Raw genomic sequence first — 20,444 nt, forward strand, 5'->3', positions numbered from 1 at the left:
ATACAATATATATACAGTTTATAAATTATCTTTATCACAAGGAAATTCCACAGAAATCTCCATCCAAAGAGAGTTGCAGGTCAGTATCATCTTTACATTGGTGTATTTGTTATTTAATGTGAAACGTGCTTTAAGTGCTGTGTGTGTGTGTGTGTGTGTGTGTGTGTGTGTGTGTGTGTGTGTGTGTGTGTGTGTGTGTGTGTGTGTGTGTGTGTGTGTGTGTGTGTTAGGTATTTTGTTGTGGTTAATATCACCCTTTTATCAATTCATATTGATTGTTAGATATGATTTATGATACATAAATGTATGATTTGTGTATGAGGCTCATATGACCATAAAGGTTATATTATGAACTACTGTCTGAAATTACAGTTGGTCCTTGTTACCCTGACCATGTTTTGGTTGTACTGTAGGTTCAGTGGAAATATACAGAGCCACCCTACGTGTCTGTCTTCTTGTTATGATAATGGGAACGAATCAATGAGTCCCACAATCTAACTGTCATAATCTGTATTCTTTATATACTGTATGTCAACTTCCATCTTTGGAAGAGAGAATTAGCAGGCTGCTGCTATGGTATGCACACTGTTTTGTCTCTTTGTCTGACTCTCTTCAATGCAGCAATTTATTGATTGTCCTTTGGCTCGTCTCTGTCTTATTTTGGTTATGGATTTATCCATATCCATATTTATTTAAGTTATTAATTAATATAGCCAACAGTGTGGTGTTACTGTATTTGTATCAGGTATAACATCATCCATTGACAATTAAAGACAAGATGACAGTCGACATTTTAGGTTCAGAGGATGTACAGTATGAAAAAAATAACTCAGATTAACAGTAACAGCTGACAACCAAGAGAAATTCAAATGGGGAGGTTAAGTGTATGCTGCAACGACTATTACCATTTTTTTGTTTTATATATCAATGAATCGACCAACTGCTTAGGCTTATTTTATATCACGAAAGTAGTGAAAATAGCAAATCTACAAGCTCACATCGCATTCCGATGCAACACATTGTGAGCTTGTCTTGGTTTTGTTCTTTTATGTTGTTGTTTGTTTTGTTTTTGTTTTCTGTTTTTAAATTATTGTCTTGTATAAACGCACTTTAGGGGTTTGCACTAATTTCGTTGTTTTAAACTTGTTTTTAAACTTGTTTTTAAACTTGTTTATGTAACAATGACAATAAAGTTTTTCATTCATTCATTTCATTGTAGATCTGCTATTTTGACTATTTTTGATTCTTTTTTTTTTACTTTCGCCTGACAGGCCCAAAATAGGGACTCATTATGAAAAGATTATTTTATAAAAGTATTGATTAGGTTTTATAATCGATTACATTGATTAGTCCGATTAACTGTTTGTTGCCTTGGCTTACACCCTGATTATTTGAATGAAAACATTCTGTTTTGCTTCTCTTCCAGTAAAGCAATGAGGGTTGTGAGCACCCCCCTGTGGATTAGGGTTGTAACAGCAGCCACCCTCTGGGCTGTCACTCAAAGCATCTCCTCCACTGTCATCAGAGTTGACCACTCCTCCAAAAATCTCTCCTCTGTACCAAGGTGTGTATAGAATTACCGTATAACATTTTATTTAGTTTTGACTTGTTTTCAATTGCAGCCTAGTTTCAATTAGCGTATTATTTATTTGGGTGTGTGTGTTCAATAGTCTAATTTAGTTTTTGATTTTTTTTTTTTTTTTTTTTTTTTAAGTTAGTTTTAGTTTGTTATTGTAATATATGTATACTTGGGGTGGTACAATTTATGTCTACTCACATAATGTCACATAAACATATACTGATGACCAAACCTGCCTACTAATGATGTCAGACTGGTAGGCAGGTTTCTGAACTGTCCACAGCCCTCCTCTGAGACACAGAGTTAAGGTGGTTGCACACTGCTGCGTTTTTCGGGCCGAATATCGGAGCGAATTTCGGAGCACGCAAAAAAAAAATCAAACTCACGTTATGTCAGTCACGTTTGCACACTGCCGCCCGTTTCGCGCACCACTCTGTACCTTGCTCTCTCTATCTCTCTCTCTCTCCTTGCCCTGAAAAACGCATTTCGCAACGAAAAACACAGCAGTGTGCAACCAGCTTAAGTAGACACAAATGATGTCATCTTATAATGAGCATTAGCGAGGACCAGTGATGTGAAGATGTGGTTAAACAAAGGTGGTCCTTTAGCATGAACAACCCTGCCCTGTCCACAGCAACCTGCCCCAGACGGTGGAGTATCTGGACGTTTCACGGAACCACATCAGGAAGCTGCAGCGAAGAGACTTCAGAAACACACCTGACCTGAGGTCAGTGCAGTGACTCCAGAAACACTCCTGACCTGAGGTCAGAGCTGGACAGAGTTAGTCTGGGATCACTTCACTTTTCGGGGTTGTATCCTGTTGGGAGTGGAAACCACAACACGTCATGTTGTAGTACTCAAAGGACTTCAATTTGCCGGAAAGATTAAACCGGATTCAGTTTTAACCCAAAATATTCCCCTGCGCTCAAGGACATACTTTTAGGGCCTACCTAATAAACTCCTTGATGCGGAGTAGTTTTGCTTTTGTATTTATAGCCTATGCATCTTTTAGTCCAACTGTTAGTGACTGGCAAGACTACACTAGGCTACTCAAGCATTTTAAAAGGGATTGGGGAAACAAACGGAGGGAACCAAATCAAAGCGATGCCGCTTCTTCTAGTGGTTTCCGCGCTTTAGGCGGAAACCAAACAGCCTGTTGTTAACGAACAGTACACCAGGCTTTCCCCCAGACAACCCTATGTCAAAGTAGCCCATGCCTACAGGTCAATACTTTTAACCCAGTGAGACCTGAGGCCGAAAGGCCCTCTAAATTACTTTACTTTAGGTATGGCCATATTATCACTACAGATATGCTCTAAAAGTGTGAAAAACATATTTTTCATTTCAGGGGCCTCCCTACTGGGCGAGAGCTCTGATTGGATCATGGCAGATCTGTGAATGAGGAATAGGAAAGGATCTGACTGACAGCTGATTAAACTTCATTATATACCTACCTACACATGGTCAAATATGTCACTTATAAGTCAACATTAGTCAAATCTGTACTTCAAGGTTCAAATGTATTTGTATCCCTTGGGATAAATTTGGCTTGGAGACAGAGCCACATTTAAAACGAAAAAACTAAAAGAAATACAAAAACTAATAGGCCTATATCAATTAGTTACTAGGGCATTCACCAAATATTTGAATATTCGAATATCAAAAAAATAGCAGATCTACATGCTCACAACGCTTCGCATTGCGAGGCGTTGTGAGCATGTAGATCGGCTATTTACACAATGTTCGCCTCTTGCTTACTTAATATTTGACAGTTTTGCCAGTCCTGTCGAATATTCGACTATTTGAATACTTTGAGGTCGAATAATTCAAATACTAAAAATCACTATTCGTGAATGCCCTAATAGTTACTAGTCTGTCGTTTTGCATTTTGATTGACAGAGGAACAAATGAGTGCTTATCTATTATACTTGCATCCTGGAGTCCTATATCTCCCAACCACTATTTTAATGGCAAGTATTTCACACAGCTTTATGTAAAAAATAGCTGAACTAACACTTTAAGCTTAGCTTGTAGATCTGCTATTTTCACTTGTAATGCTTTTTTTCTAGTGCGGTTCTCAAGTAAGAAAGTAAATATGTAAATAAGTAAGTATAGCACTCAAGTCAATGTAAATGTTGTTATTGCCGTGAGGTCCCTCAACGTGTCGTGGAACGCCTTGGAACGCGTGGATCCAGAGGCGTTCAGCTCCTGTCCTCTCCTGGAGGTCCTGGACCTTTCACACAACCTCCTGAGGAGCCTGCTGGAGCAGAGCTACCTGCCCCCCACCGCCCAGAGCCTTCAGCACCTCAGCCTGGCCTACAACCCCTTCCTCAACATGACCCTGGGCCAGGAGTTCAGGGCCCTGGGCAAACTGAGGACCCTGGCGCTGGGAGCGAACCGCATCGGCCTCGGGGACTTCCAGAACATCGCTCAGGTCAGCGTTTTCTCAAGCTTTCACATTTCAAGGTCTCCCCTTAACCACTTAACCCATTTAGGCCTACGATTATTGACTGCTTTAACTATTGAAAAATAGCAGATATACAAGCTCACAGCGCGGCACCGAGTGCCGCGCTGCGAGCTTGTAGATCTGCTATTTTTGAAAAACATTTGTAACTTTAATATTTGCTTCTGGGTGGTCCCTGGAACAACATATTTTGAGATGGGGGTCTGCGGCCGAATACATGTAATTTTGGGGGTCCGTGACATGAAAAGGTTTGAGAACAGCATGATTTAGAGGAAGGATTTGGAAGTCGGGTCAAAGATCGGGTCAAATATATTCAAAGACTTGCACTCATTTTCGCGATTTTTCAAAAATAGCAGATCTACAAGCTCGCAGCGCGGCACTCGGTGCCGCGCTGTGAGCTTGTATATCTGCTATTTTTCTAAGGTTAAAGCATACAATAATGGTTAAAGTGGTTAAAATCTAACGTGACTCGGGCGCGTTCCAGGTATTTGAGAGTTAAACCCCAGCATTGGTATTGTGAGGAAAGCTTCCATCCCTTCAGCCTGATATCTCCCCTCGGCTGGCGCCTCGGTTAGTTATCAGGCTGTCGGTCAGTTATGTATCGTCAATCACCAAGGAGCCATTCATTATCCCTTACTTAGACCCGTTTTATTATTACATTAATTGAAATCACCTCAAAGGTAGGTTAAAGGTAGGCTATACCTTTAAAGGACAACTTTATTTTCTTACAACAAGGGTTCATATTTTAGATTGTAATTAAAGAATATAAAAGATGAATGTTAAAATTATTTCATTTACTTCTTTCTATTGTTTTAGAGATTCTTATTTCAGTGGTTGGGGGCATGTGTAGAAGTGGCTAAATATGTCATTTTACACAGAATAAGCCCATTCCCAAGATACAACGCAACCTTTCATGGTTGGATGTGACTTAATGGGGGCTAGAAGTGTTACTGTAAATAGCAAAAAAGAAACTGCTGGCTTATTGTGTCTAAAAATAGATATTTAGCCACTTGTACGCATGCCCACATGCGTACGCAGGGGACGGTTCTCTATTCCGAAACCCCCCCTTTTCGAAACCCCCCCTTTTCGAAACCCCCCCTTTTCGAAGCCCCCCCTTTTCGAATTTTGATTTTCGGAAAGGGGGGGTTCCCGAATTGCAGTCGGGACCTCACCATTCCGAAAATCTGAATTTGAGCAGATTATTCCACCAGCAGGGCTTAAAGTGAGCCGGAACGGCCGGAACCCCCGTCAGCACTAGGGCTTTGCACATAAAAAGTGCTGCTGCATTATATCCTATATTAATTATATTATGGACGTATAATTGCAACATGTTGATAATAAAGTGAATAATAGGCCTATTAGTTATATGGACGTATATGCATGACGCACTGTGCGTCCTGTGCGTCTGGGAACACATTGCCTAATGGCACCAAAAAAAGAGAAAAGAAGAAAAAAAAAAAGGCCAAGCCGATCATCATCATAGATTCAAAGCTCCGCCTAAAAATAAACACGGAATGCATGCCAAACTATTGCGTGATGCCTGATCAATGGTTGTGAATGTGATAATCGATTTGGGTGCACGGTGGTCGCCCGCAGTGAGTGCACCTGCTGGCTGGCTGTGCTGCTCCTGCATTATTCAGTCTGAAAAGTCATCCAATAAACTGAATAAAGACTACTATGTGAATTGTGAATAACTCTTTACCTATAGGCTACTGTGCTGCTGCTGTGATGCATTTTGAAGGTCCATGAAGAAGTAATCCGTTATTTGGGGTGACGACAACCAGAATGCAGAATAGACTATCATTAAAGTTTGGCTGAGAATGTAATATGGTTTAAATGATCTAATGTAACTTTGAGAAGCGCAGAGCTGGTCAGAGTCAATCAGACCAGCTGCGGGACTGCTGCGCTAATTGGGTTGACTCGTTGACCTAGGCCTACTTACTATTCGGTTTATAATTGAAAAATGGAAATGCATTGACAGTAGGCCTATTAATTCATTTATCAAAATATCAAAATTCATTAAATTTGTCCACACAGCAGTGTGGAAGGAAGACAGACAGACAGACAGACAGACAGACAGACAGACAGACAGACAGACAGACAGACAGACAGACTGATTGATTTCATTTTCCCATTGCAATCATCTGGGGACCCCCCAAAATAATTTGGTTCCCAACCCACAGGTTGAGAACCACTGATAGCCCAGCTCCCAGTTACAGCAATGCACAAGCCAGATGACCCCTAGCTGGTGATTTTTTTCTCTCTTTTTCCCTGAGATAAAGGGTGACAATTACATTGCTAAGGCTAATCCTAAAAGAAAAACCTGTCTTGCCTGTTTCTCCTTTCATTAAAGTAAATGGCACTGCTTATGTCTAACACATTTAGAGAGGTTCAGTTTTAACCTATTCTCTGAGGATGCAGGACACCGAGTTTAGCCTCTATGGGCTAATGCACTGCTTTCAAGGAAAAACAAACAAAGGTGTGAATTACTCCAGTCAATGAATCAATTAGCGCCGGTCATTATTTGCTTTCAAGGAAAAACAAATAATAGATGTGTGAATTGCGCCGGTCATTAGCTCCTGCTGTGCCATCAAACAAATATGGTACACCAATTAAGGATCAAAGCAAAGGCAATTGGTGGTGATCGAGGATTTCGGTCTCAGGAGGTTTGAGTGGAGTTTTTGGTGTGGGGATTCGACCAGAGATGACATCTGCTAATTAGACTACAGTCTCACAGCTGAAAAAGGGAACTGCGCTGAACTTCATGACAACTAGGCCTACTATAGCCTAACTACTTTCTAAACGTCAAGGAGGGCGCTCCACTAATCACGTACAACCGATTTGACACTATAGGCCTCCTTCAAAATTGGTCTATCAGCTCATAGCGCGGCAGCGCACGGCGGTGCACAGACTTCGCCGATGCTCTGTGTGTGTGTGTGTGTGTGTGTGTGTATTGGTAATTACTTTTATCGTTATCTTGATGTCAAAACTTTTTTGCGTTTACTTATTATTATTTAATTATTCTTGTTATTTAAAACTGTCGTCATTGAAATAAATATGCCATCTCAGCTGTTACAGAACACTGTTTAATTTATCGCAAGAAAGTTCTAATTTGGTTTGAAAAGTAGGCTATGAATGAAGAATGAATGAGCTTTATTACCGGTATATTGTTGCATAAAACAAGTTCAAGAACAACGAAATTGGAGCAAACCTTTATTGTTAAGACAAAACAATAAGTTACATTTATAAAAAAGTATAGATAGCCTACGAAGTAAAAAAAAAAGTCCCGTTCAGTTCAAACAGTGGGATAGGTCTTTGAGGATGCTGTGGGTCTTTCTGAGAAGTAGCCTACATAACCGGAGAAATACAGGTTATTTCTGTGCTTTTCATCACTTGAAAGCAATAGTAGCGTACACGGCACGCACATTGGCATCAGGCCGCAAAAAGTAGCTGCATTTTGAGCTTGTAAAACGGCTATTTTCATCAATTTCATGGATGGTTGAAGTGGTTAGACTACTGTAAGTTTTGTAATAATAAATGCAAGCACAAACGCAGACATTCGTTTAGAATTAGGCTAAAGGGAGATGGGGAGAGAGAGAGAGAGAGAGAGAGAGAGAGAGAAAGAGAGAGAGAGAGAGAGAGAGAGAGAGAGAGAGAGAGAGAGAGATAGGCGGCGCGTAATGAAGGCTAGGGGAGGCTGTGCGCCTTCCCAAATGCTGCTGGGTATTTCCAAATGATATAACCTAATATAAAGTAGGCTACGGACGCTGAACGCAGCTTTAGGCCAATATAGACGGCGGCGGCCGCGGCGCTGAGAACAGCTGGCTGTACAACAAGCTTCAGTCATACAGTAGCCTATCCTACACACTCACATCGCGTCGCGGATGTGCCCGGTGTGACTCTGAGCTTGGAGGTCTGCTATTCTCTGCACGCATCATCATCGCGGGACGGAGATAAATTAGGCTTGATGATGGATGGGCTGCAGCTGATGTGATCATAGCCTACTCATAGAGCGCTTTCTAGTCTCTGTCTCTCCGTTCTCGTAGGCTACTCCGATTTTTTACTTAGGTCAAAGTATCAATAGCCTACTGCATTATTGAAATACTTTGTTACAAGTTAAAGTCCGGAATTCAAAATGCACTTGGGTAAAAGTAGGCTACGAAAGTGATGACATCAAAATAGGCTCACAATGTGTCACAGCGCAGCGCGACGCGTTGTGAGCTTGTAGATTGGCTATTTTCAAATAGTCTATAAAACGGGGCTAAAGGCACTATGTTTTATAATAGCCAGGCCTATCATAATTTACATCTGCAAAGTAACTAGCTATGTTTACTTTTCATACAATTGTAGTGGAGTAAAAATACAATAGGCCTATTTGGCTAGTATTAAAAAAAAAAAAAAGCCTTCCCAAACGTTTGGCTCACCCGCCGCCTTGAGAAAGAGAGATGTTCTCTCATGCGAGAGAGAGAGAGAGGCTAAAGTCAGATATAAAGATAGTCTTATATAGGCTATATTCGGAATAGAGGGGTGCTATTGAAGAAGAGCAAACACCCCCATTTCGAAGAATGGAAGTCAATGATCGGAAAGCGGGTGCTTTTTCATTTCGGAAAAGCGGGGCTTATATAACATTTGGAGACACCGCTATTTCGAAGAATGGAAGTCGGCGTTCGGAATAGCGGGATTTCGTAATAGCGGGGTGAACCCGCGTACGCATGCCCCACATTTTACTATCTGGCTCGGGCTACTATCTGGCCCCCACCAACCCCAGTAATAATGGTGGTATAAGAGCAGCAACAAGTAACAACACTAGTATATCGTCGTTGTCGGCTGGAAACCTCGTATCTCCAAATTTGTACGTTCTTTCGCAAAGTAAAGCCCTGCTTCATCATTCAAGGCCGTCTCACAAAAGTAGTGAAAACAGCCGATCTACAAGCACACAACGCCTCGCGGTGCAAGGCGTTGCGTGCTTGTAGATCGGCTGTTTTCACTAGTTTAAATCATTTTTAAAATGATAAATGCAAAACAAACGGTTTTGGACATACAAGATTTTCACCCGACAACGACAATATCTGAACTGTCGCTGGAGTAGCGGGAGCGCCGCCGTCGCCCCCTGCAATGTTGTGGCCCTCGGCTTGGTACCCTAGACATAATACGGCCCTTGGGGAAAACAAATTGGGGAACCCTGCAGTAGACGTTTGATGGCATTTAACTCAAATATACAGTACATTGTTTTAACAGGTGAAGCTCCTCTCGCTGACCGTCTGCGTGGAGAGCACCACGTCCTACGAAGCAGGAAGTCTGACAGACGTCCAGACCGAGATGTTCCGGCTGAGCATGAGTGACAGTTCACAGCTGGACCACGGTCTGGTGGCCGACGCGCTGCTGCTGTTTGACCAGGTGGAGTCATAACGGGATCTCAGTTAACACATATGGTGCCAACCCCGAGTTTCCCCGAGTTTGTATTGGTACTAGTGCTGTGCCAACCCCGAGTTTCCCGAGTTTGGGCCGTTTTTGAAAAAAAAAAAAAAAAAAAAAAAATCTAAATTCTTTTTTTTCAAATTTTTTTTTTGGACCTCCAGAAATGTATTAGGCATGATCGCGATCGCGAAATTGCATGTTTAACCCCCATACCAACCCATTCTTTCAAACATGGCAGCCATGTTTGTTTACATCTGAAGAAAACATAATGGCTGATAAATCAAGAATGCCTGAACGGATTTCCAAGCGGATTTTTTTGTTTGAAAGCTGTGAACAGCATCTACACACGTGGTGCATCATCTAGGCATGGGCGTGCACTTTTTTCACACTTGCACAATTACATGGAAGTCTATGGTAACCATGGCAACGCGAGACATTGGCCGGAAAAAATCATTGCAACATAAGTGTAAAGGCCCGGAACACGTGTGCTTTTTGATATCCATGCATTGCTGTTTAGATGTTTTTACATCTTCCCCACATATTAATATTGACATGTCAATACGTCGCTGGGACGGCACTAAAGTGGTTATCTTTCAACTATTTCACTTCGATGTCTCACTTATGGGAGAGCATATCATTGGCTAGAGAGCTTGTCACCTGACCCTGATGGTGCCGCCCATCCACCTACATATATTAGCCAGGTCAGGGAAGCGTTATTATGATTCACACCACAGCTCCAGGCGGAGCCACACGTTTCGTTTCACCAGCGTCGGCAGGTAGGGTTAGGTTTAGGCATAGTTTTACTGAGGTTAAGGTTAGGGTTAGGTTTAGGCATAGTTTTACTGAGGTTAGGATTAGGGTTAGGTTCAGGCATAGTTTTACTGAGGTTAAGGTTAGGGTTAGGGTTAGATTTAGGCATAGTTTTACTGAGGTTAGGGTTAGGGGTAGGTTAGGTTTAGGTGGTCCTCCCACAAAGAAGCGCTCCCTAGCTCCGGTTCAGCCAATCAAAAGCTTCCGTGGGTGGGGTTTTCCCGAAGCTGTGGTGTGAATCACAAATGTTTCAGACAGGACAGGATTGCATCTTGGGCCGAGACGTTTGGACCTTATTATTGCTATAACAGCTCTACGCTATAAACATACTGTGAGCATCAACTACATTTACAGTACATGGCTGTCTGTCTTCTGCTGTTTGTCCACTAGGTGGAGTTAACGGGTTTAAAAGGCGACTACAACCGCCTGAATCACCTGTTAAGTGAGAAGACAGAGATTCACACGTCTCACTTCTACCTCACCAACATCTCCATCGACTGGACCGATCTGACTGGGTGTATGAACGTTCTCCTGGACTCCACCATCTCCCACCTCAACATCTCCGACGTGAACATTTACAACCCACCGAACTTCGAAACCTACGTGAGGAACACGTCCAGAGTCAGGTCTGTGAGTTAAAGTTATCGTCATAATTACTTCTTTATGTCCAAATGTAATCAGTCTATGTGAGTTGTGTGAGTGTGTTGCCCTATTGCAGTGGGACTTTTAATATAGACTAGTGCATTAACAAAAAAGTCGACTTCATTACACAAGTCGACTCCCACCAGAGAAAGTCGATGGTCGAAGTTGAAAAAAAAATCCCTTATATTTTTTCTTTTTCTTTATCATTATTTTTGCTCCATGTATGCATCTGAACAGTATTCAAACAGTAGGATTGCTTATTGTCAAGAACGGAATGATCTAATATTACAGTGCTACATTACATTTGGTATAACATGGTTCTATTGTGAAAATAGCAGATCTATTCTACATGCTCACGAGGCGTTGTGACCATGTAGATCGGCTATTTTCACAATTTCTGCCTCTATATATTTAATTTGTCATTTTAGAGGTATTTAAAAGTCCTTAAATTGTCACTTTAGAAATGTGAAGATACCCTCTATACACTTAAACTTTATGTTGTTTTGTTTACAGTTGAGTGAGAAAACAATATTGCACACTAAGTTAATCATCTGGGGACCCCCCGAAATAATTGGGGGGGTTGTGTAATGTGATGACGTCATCAAACGATAAAGTGATAAAGTCAACTTCAACTCAACTTTTTACTGAGTCGAGTCGACTTGCAAAAGTCACAAGTCGTTAATGCCCTAATATAGACTGCCCCCTCACGAGTTTCCCGAGTTTTTCCCGCTGTTTGACGATAATAATAACATAATGGCTGCCATCTCATGAATGCCTGAACGGATTTCCAATTCCATTTTTTAGTTTGAAAGCTGTGAACACACACGTGGTGCATGATCTGTGCATGGGCGTGCATGATCTGTGCACTATGGATTACATGGCAGATATGGAGACTTTGGCAGTTCAGCCTGAAAAAGTAATTTTTTAAAGGGCAGAGTATGTGTGACATTTTAAACACCTCTGAATTGTCTGAAATGAAATTCAGTAATCAACAAACTATACAATAAAGAATACTCAAACACATTATCTATTAAAGAACATGCTCACAACACCTCACAGTATGAGGCGTTGTGAGCTTGATCAGCTATTTACACAATATTTATCTGTGGAACCGAGTCAAACTATGTAATGCCTCAACTCCTACATTTCCAAGTGCTTTTGGGTGGGAAGTCGCACCTGATACACGTGTTATCATATCCTTGGGATGGGACTGTTATCAATATTGTCATACCTTAGCCAAGGCTCAGTAGTCAGACTACCAACTACCAGAAGCTGGGTAGTCCCAATATCAGCCTTAATATCAGCCTTGGTCCTGTTATTGCAATGCGCATGCGCCAATACCAGAGTGTATATAAGAGAGTTACGTCACGCTTTGAACTCGCCGCAGACCGGAAGTGGCGTCGCATGGAGCCTGTTCTCATTCTTATCGAGGCTCTGCTGCTCTCCTGCCCGTCCGCCCCCACTATAGCCGAGGTATTTTCAATCACTGGTAAGTAGACGAAATCACGTCTTTTTCACCCTTTTAACGCATTCACGGGCCTCTCGTGAATGTGTGAATGCGTGAATGCGTTAAAAGGGTGAAAAAGACGTAATTTCGTCTACTTACCATTGATTGAAAATACCTCGGCTATAGTGGGGGCGGACGGGCTGAAGAGCAGCAGAGGCTAGCTAGGAATGAGAACAGGCTCCATGCGTGCGCAAGTGCGCATGCGTAAGCTTCCCACCATAGAGTAAATAGGCTTTCCACGCTTACTATGGGAGTCGACGTAAGTGACGTAACTCTCTTATATACACTCTGGCCAATACACGAGGGGAAAAAAAGAAGTCACGCTGGGATTCGAGACTACAGGGTTAGGAATTCTAGCCATGCGTTCTTACTGAGGACGCTACGATGATGGATGCGCCGCTCCGATATTTTTTTTTAGCATTAGCTTTAGCCATAGTTTTACTGAGGTTAGGGTTAGGGTTAGGGTTAGGGTTAGGGTTAGGGGTTAGGGTTAGGCATAGTATTTTTCACCGCCGCGTCGCGTTCCGTTACCGAGTCATGTGTAAAACCAAGCAAAAAAAAGAAAGTCCGCCTGCTGCCTGGTTAGCTCAGTCGGTAGCATCGGGGACTGGTAATCCGACGGCCCGGGATTGATTCTCACTGAGGGAGCGACCAGTACATTGTTCCTGTGAACGTGCGTTGGCGCATGCGCATTGCAATGACAAGTCTATGGGCGATAACGGAGCTGCTGGTAGTTGGTAGTCCGACTACTGAGCCTTGGCTAAGGCATGACAGGGGTGATAACAGACCCATCCCAAGGGAGGATAACACGGAAATCGGCTGGAAGTCGCCAGTTCCCAAGGTCATTACATATTTCTTTCCTTCTGGGGGTACCTGGACCAAAATATTTTGAGATGGGGTCTGCGGCCACATCCTTGACATGAAAAGGTTTGAGAACCACTGATATAGAAACATAGGTTTTCTTTTTCAGAAAACTGTTAAGGATTTAGAAGACATTTGTAGAATTGGCCTCAGGTCTTACTGGCTTAACAGAGCTCTGAACATCCATGGCAGGTCCGTGGCGGTGAGGAACGCCGTGGTGATGAGCTTCTTCTTCTCCCAGGAGGCCGTCTACGACTTCTTCATCGGCCAGCCGGTGGAGAGCCTGTCCGTCCTGGAGACGTCCATCATCCACATGACCTGTCCCCGCTCACAGAGTCCCCTGCTCCGGCTGGACTTCTCTCACTGTGCCCTGACCGACACCATCTTCTCCAGGGTGGAGGGCCAGAGGACCCTGGAATGCCGCAACCTGGGGAACGTCACCACCTTGATCCTGAGAGGCAACAACCTGAAGAACCTCCAGGTAAAGCAGTGTTGAGTTTGTCGACTAAAACTATGACGAGAAATTTAACTTAAAGGAGTAGTTCACCCCCAAAATGACTTTTTTTCTATTGATTACTCAGGCCATGGAGAGTAGAGTTCAATAATATTTTTTGGTTTTTGTCACATTCCTAAGACAAAATTTTGATTCGAGTAAATTTACCCCCATTGATTCCGGATGGTGACCCGTTTCGAAACGGGTCACCATCCGGAATCAATGGGGGTAAATGTATTGTTATCACATTTTTGTCTTAGGAATGTGACAAAAACCAAAAAATATTATTGAACTCTACTCTCCATGGCCCGAGTAATCAATAGAAAAAAAGTCATTTTGGGGGTGAACTACTCCTTTAAGACTAAATATATATCGACAATTTCGTCAACAAAATAAAAACTAGACTAAAACGTTAGGAAGGGACTAGTGGAGAAGACAAGTCATTTTATGTTTGTTTGCTCTCAGGTATTGTGCACTGAAAATAGCTGCGACGCGTTGTGAGCTTGTAGATCGGCTATTTTCAGCACGCAACCAAGTGTAAAATCAGTCATTACGATGCCATCAAGGCCTGCCAAAATACATCTTATGATATTTAGTTGACTAAAATTTGACTAAAACTAAAAGACATTTTATTCAAAAGAGCATGTAGCATGTAGATATACTAGTTTCACAATATAGAACCATGTTATACCAAATGTAATGTAGCACTATAATATTGGATCATTCCGTTCTTGACAATAAGCAATCCTACTGTTTGAATGCTGTACAGATGCATACATGGAGCAAAAATAATGATAGAAAAAATATAAAGGATTTTTTTTTTTTTTTTTTCAACTTTGACCATCGACTTTCTCTGGTGGGAGTCAATGATTTGTCATAATCTGCCCTGGTGCAAGGACTCAAAGCCAAACTGAAATGTATTTTTCCCCCAAAGTCCAATGCCAAAAACACAATTAAATTGCTAATTGTGATTTTTTGTGCGTCAGTTGATCAAGTAAAATGTCAACTGCCTCTGGGCAGTGTTGCCATGTCTGCTTATAACAGTATAAGCGACTTTGGGCTTGTTTTTCAGTTTTTCTGTAGTCTCTTGTAAATATTAGAACAGTTTTTTGGGGCTTGTTTCTAAAGTGTAGGCTTTTTTGGGATTCTTTCCTGAATGTTGTTTAAACCAGTGGTTCCAAAATATGTATTTTTTCTATTTTTATAGCCAATGCGACGTGTTGTGAGCTTGTAGATCTGCTATTTTCAAATAGCCGATGCATACAGGCTTAGTAGTCGCTTCTTTTGGACTAGTTCAGGGTTAGGGTTAGTTTTTATCTTGTAAACTCTGCTCAACACTACCTCCAGGTGCTGAGCAGGCGTCTCCAGCACATGGAGCGTCTGCACCACGTGGACCTGAGCCTCAACTCCCTGACCTTCCACGACGACAGCCCGCCGGGGGAGGAGTGCGTCTGGCCGCCCGCCGTCGCTCACGTCTACCTGTCCTCCAACGGGCTGAGCGACTCCGTCTTCAGGTCAGTGTTCATTTCGCAGACTAAAACTAATGACCAAAAAATATGTTTTTTCTCCCTGACGAAAAATGAATAAAAACTATGCTATGATGACTAAAACTACCACTGAATATATTGACAATTTCGTCAACAGATAAAAACTAAAATGTCGGGTAGGGACTAGTGGAGAAGAGATCCAGTAGAACTAAAAGACAAGCCATTTTATGTTAGGCTCCGCTCGGGTGTTGCACTATGAAAATAGAAGATCTACAAGCTCACAGCACATTGCAGCACGACGCGTTGTGAGCTTGTAGATCGGCTATTTTCAGCATGCAACCAAGTGTAAAATCAGCCATTATGACACCAACAAGGCCTACCAAAATACATTTTTGGCAACAAACTCAACTGTAGACTCAAATTGACTAAAATCATATGATATTTAGTCGACTAAAACTAGTCAAAAAAGACAAAAAACACAGATGACTAAAATTGGATTACTGACATTTCACCCAAAAGACTAAAAACAAAATCTAAATTTTGCTGTCAAAATGAACACTGCTTCAGGTGTCTGCCGAAGACGGCCGAGACGCTGGACCTGGGGAACAACCAGATCTCGGCGGTGCCCGCGTCCGTCCTCCTGAGGCTGGACTCCCTCTCCGTGTTGGACCTGAGCAGCAACCGGCTGCGGGACCTCCCGCCGTGCGGCCGCTTCCCCGCGCTGAGCACCCTCCTGCTGAGCTCCAACTCCCTCCACGCGCCCAACACCAGCAACCTGGACACCTGTCCCCGCCTGAGAGTGCTGGATGCCAGCCACAACCCCTTCACCTGCACCTGCTCCCTGAGGGCCTTCAGGTAGACAAAGCGGTGGAATATTTTTTTTTACTTAAGTAAAAGTATCAATATTAAAATATAGAAATACTACAAGTAAAAGACCGGAATTCAAAATGTGCTTGAGTAAAAGTATCAAAATCTAGGCCTACTAAAAGGGAAACTAGGTAACTTTAAGGCTATTTTGAATATACATATATATACAAAAATTGCTAAAAAATATATATTGATGATCACCATGATGATGTCATCACGGTGTACTTTGCAATACAAACCCGAAAATCAATCCTCCAGTTCTAGGCAAAACAGAAGGGGGGGGGGGGGGGGGGGGGGACGTTTTTCTTATTTCCACATAACAACTCAAAGGTATATTAATGACATTATTAATGACAGTTCAATATTGAAAATTACCCCTTTAATGACTTTCCACCACTGAGCAGACATGTTCTCCGAGAGCCTTCGGGTAGGCATGGGACTATTCATGGGTTGCATTTGTAGTCATGGCCATGTTGAGGACCAACACAGGTGTTTCAATGTGTCTGATTGGCATAGAACTAATGCCAAACAGAGCACCTGTGTTGGTCCTCAACATGGCTGGTGTAGGACTAGAAATGCAACCCATGAATAATAAACCACTTTCTCTATTGACGTACATTTTTAACAATTCATTAATCGATAGTCACAATTCAATAATTGTAGGGGCTCATTCCAAAAGATTCCATGTCCATGGGAAAAAGAAATGTTAATCTGAAAATTGTATAACTTGGGTAATTGTATAACTTTCAGGAGTCTTGGCGTGGGGTCTGAACAGAGCAACAATCAGACAGGTCTCCAGCTCCTCAGCTGGCCTCTGGCCTACCGCTGCAGCTACCCAGAAGCCTTCAGGAACGCCACCCTGAAGGACTTCTGGCTCCCGGAGGTTTCCTGCAACGTCGGCCTGCTCGCCGCCGCCATCCTGTGCCCGGCGGCGGCTCTGATCGTCTCGGCGTTGGTCCTGTGCGACCGCCTGGACATCCCGTGGTACCTGGGCATGGTGTGGAAGTGGACCCGGGCCAAGCGCCGTGCCAGAGCCCAGCAGGTCCGCCCCGAGGACCTGGTCGGGGTCGAGTTCCATGCGTTCGTCTCGTACAGCCAGCGCGACGCCCAGTGGGTGAAGAACCACCTCTTGCCCAACCTGGAGGGCCCCGCCGGTATTAACCCATTTAGAACGGGTACACATTATTGTGTATTATTATTTTATGCTTTGACTGTTGAAAAATAGCAGATATACAAGCTCACAGCGCCGCGCTGCGAGCTTGTATATCTGCTATTTTTGAAAAAATGTGAAAATGTGTATTTTGACCCGATTCTATATGTGTCTTTTGAATCCTTCTAAAGTTTAAAAAAAAAAAACCTGTGTTTCTATGTCAGCAATCTGGCCACTCAGCCATCGTAAAAAAAAAAAGGTCCTTTTCACTTAAATGGAGCTCAGTTAATCTGTTCTTGAGAGACTATACTACATCAGTGGTGCTCTAACTTTTTCATGTGAAGGACCCTCAAAATGATATGTATTTGGCCACGGACCCCCATCTCAAAATATTTAGTTCCAGGGACCACCCAGAAGCAAAATTTGAATTACAAACGTTCGCTTTAAAAATACATATATTCAAAGATTTGCTGGAATTTTCACGACTTTTCAAAAATAGCAGATCTACAAGCTTGCAGCGCGGCACTCTGTGCCGTGCTGTGAGCTTGTATATCTGCTATTTTTCACTGGTTAAAGCATTCAATAATTCTAGGCCTAAACCTGTACTGCATGATCACATAATGGCAATTCACCCTTTGTCAAGTCCCACCCATTGTCCCGCCCCTCTTCAAACCCATTGGTTGCTGTGTCTTGGTGGGACACTCGGTGGGACACTCCATCCACTACCATTTTAATTCAGTTGCTTCGTATTGTTATTCTGTTCAATTCTAATTTCAAACTTGGTTTCATAAAATGGAGCTGTTAAGGGCAGAATAGAGACTCAGTATGTTTTTTAAATGTTTTTATTTCTCCAATTTTTTTTTATTTTTTTTACCAAATACAACATAAAAAAGGTGGAACCAGGGCGGGACAAGGCAGATAGAGCCTGCTGGTTGGTCAGTCAGGGACCAACAAGAAGGCTAAAAAAAGCGTGAATTATTTGAGATAATCTATTATTTTCAAATAACCGTCATATTAGTTTCTATGTTCAACATAGCCATACATTTTCAAATATTTAAAAAACATTGTGGAAATAGCAGATCTACAACTCACAACAATATTTTCATTTTGAAAGTATAACGTTATTAAATATATCAAATGTATTTGTATAGTTAAGTTATTTTTCATTATCTGCCCTGTGGAATTTTGTGTTTACAAAAAAAAAAAAAAGCCAAACTGAAACATGTTCCACTATTCAAGGCCAGAAAACACGATCGCAATTATTATTATTTGTAAGACAATGAATGGTCAAAGTAAAAGGTCATTATGGTGACATCGCCCCCTACCCTGCAGGAGGACTCAACGTGTGCCACCACGAGAAGGACTTTGTTCCGGGGAAGACCATCGTGGAGAACATCATCCGCTGCGTGGAGAAGAGTCGCCGCTGTGTCTTCGTGCTCTCGGCTCACTTCGTGAAGAGCGAGTGGTGTCACTATGAGCTGTACTTCGCCAGCCACCAGCGTCTGGCCAGAGGAGAGGACAGCCTGGTGCTGGTTCTGCTGGAGCCTGTTCCTCACTACCTCATCCCTGCCAAGGTTAATGGATTCATAATGATATAGTGTACAGCAGGGGTCTTCAATAGGGCGTCCGGGAACCCTAGGGCAGTGTTTCTCAACCTTTTTTCTTCATGGGCACACTTTTCATGTCCCAAGAATCCATGGGCACACCAACATAATACGGGGGTGTAAATATCGTCACTGTCGGGAAGAAACCTTGTATCTCCAAGTTTCAAATGTGTATGTTTCTTCGCAAAGTAAAGCCCTGCACAACAGTAGTGAAAACAGCGGTGCGAGGCGTTGTGTGCTTGTAGATCGGCTGTTTTCACTAGTTTAAATGATTTTTAAAATGATAAATACAATACTGGCTTTCAAGCTGTTTCAAGGGGCACACCAAAGGTCCCCAGGCACAGTGGTTGAGAAACACTGCCCTAAGGGGTCCTCAGAGTTACTGCAGGGGGTCCTCCAAATCTTTGTGCTTTTTTGCATTAACCACTTGAACCCTAGTGTCCATATTTGGAGAACTTTAGCCAAAGATTGCAGATCTACAAGCTGCGAGGCGTTGTGAGCTTGTAGATCGGCTATTTTTGGCAAAGAGGTTTGCTGTAGAGGGGAAAAAGAGCAGTCCCAGTACATAGTGAAACGTCAAGTTTATTACGTATTGACAGTTCGAGTGGTTACAAATTGTGCCGTCAAACGATGAAACCATATGGAATCTATGAAAAGGTTGTGGGGGGTCCTTGCTTCATCTCTCTCTCAACTAAGGGGTCCTTCCTTGGCCTGAAAATGTTGAAGACCCCTGGTATACAGTGCACAGCATGGAGCCTGTTCCTCACTGGCCTATCCCTGCCAAAGGATGAGGTTTACATTTCGGTTTAGTTTAAGTGTGTTTGCTAATTTAATTATTTTTTTTTGGAAATGGCTTAGCTGTAGTTCAGCATTTATTAGTTTGAGCATTAATTTTAGTTTTTATTGTAGTAGAATTGTGTAGGTATGTCAACGGCAAAAGCTCAGAATCTTTTTGAAAATAGCTGATCTACAAGCTCACGGTATTTGGCATAAAACTGGCACAGCTAAATGATTTATGCTTGTGTTCATGACTTCTTCTCTATGATTTTATTTAGTTTTTTTTTCCAGTAGTTTTGCTTATCTTGTTTTATTAAACTCTAATAACTCTGTATTGCCTCTTAAGTACCACCAGCTGAAGACGATGATGAGCAGACACACCTACCTGGAGTGGCCTCAGGAGGGTGCCAAACACAGGCTGTTCTGGGCAAACCTCAGAGCTGCACTGCAGGCGGACCTGCCCCAAGCCCCACACACACACCTGGACCAATGAGAACACCTACTATAGGTCATACATGGGCAACTGGTGGCCTGGGGGCCACATGCAGCCCCCACCTTCACTTAATGCGGCCCGCAGGTTAATATCGGAATACTGATATATTATTGGTTTCAGCTGTTAAAATTCCAAACATGCAAACATGACCCGCTTTAATTACTTCAGTCTAGTTGAATGACTAGTATAGTAGTATTAAAATGTCTTTTGTTTGTCCAATGTGTATTTAAGTTCATAACGTTAACATTAATATAACTAAATGCATTTGAAATTTTATCAAAATGTTACATTT

The 20,444-nt window shown here is 42.4% G+C and overlaps 1 protein-coding gene across 1 annotated transcript; it reads left to right on the forward strand.

The window, feature by feature from the left end:
- Positions 1-1,824: 1,824 nt before the first annotated feature.
- tlr1 (toll-like receptor 1) lies at positions 1,825-20,152 on the forward strand (the record flags this gene model as incomplete). The annotated part of the gene is made up of 11 exons (XM_080746029.1): positions 1,825-1,835; positions 2,214-2,306; positions 3,731-4,013; positions 9,282-9,440; positions 10,662-10,897; positions 13,474-13,762; positions 15,122-15,288; positions 15,829-16,116; positions 16,879-17,282; positions 18,611-18,852; positions 20,006-20,152. 11 exons carry the CDS (start codon positions 1,825-1,827, stop codon positions 20,150-20,152), a joined length of 2,319 nt encoding a protein of 772 aa, XP_080602155.1.
- Positions 20,153-20,444: the final 292 nt, after the last annotated feature.

Source organism: Nannobrachium achirus (genome assembly GCF_963921795.1).
Source record: "Nannobrachium achirus genome assembly, chromosome: 17".
Taxonomy (NCBI): domain Eukaryota; kingdom Metazoa; phylum Chordata; class Actinopteri; order Myctophiformes; family Myctophidae; genus Nannobrachium; species Nannobrachium achirus.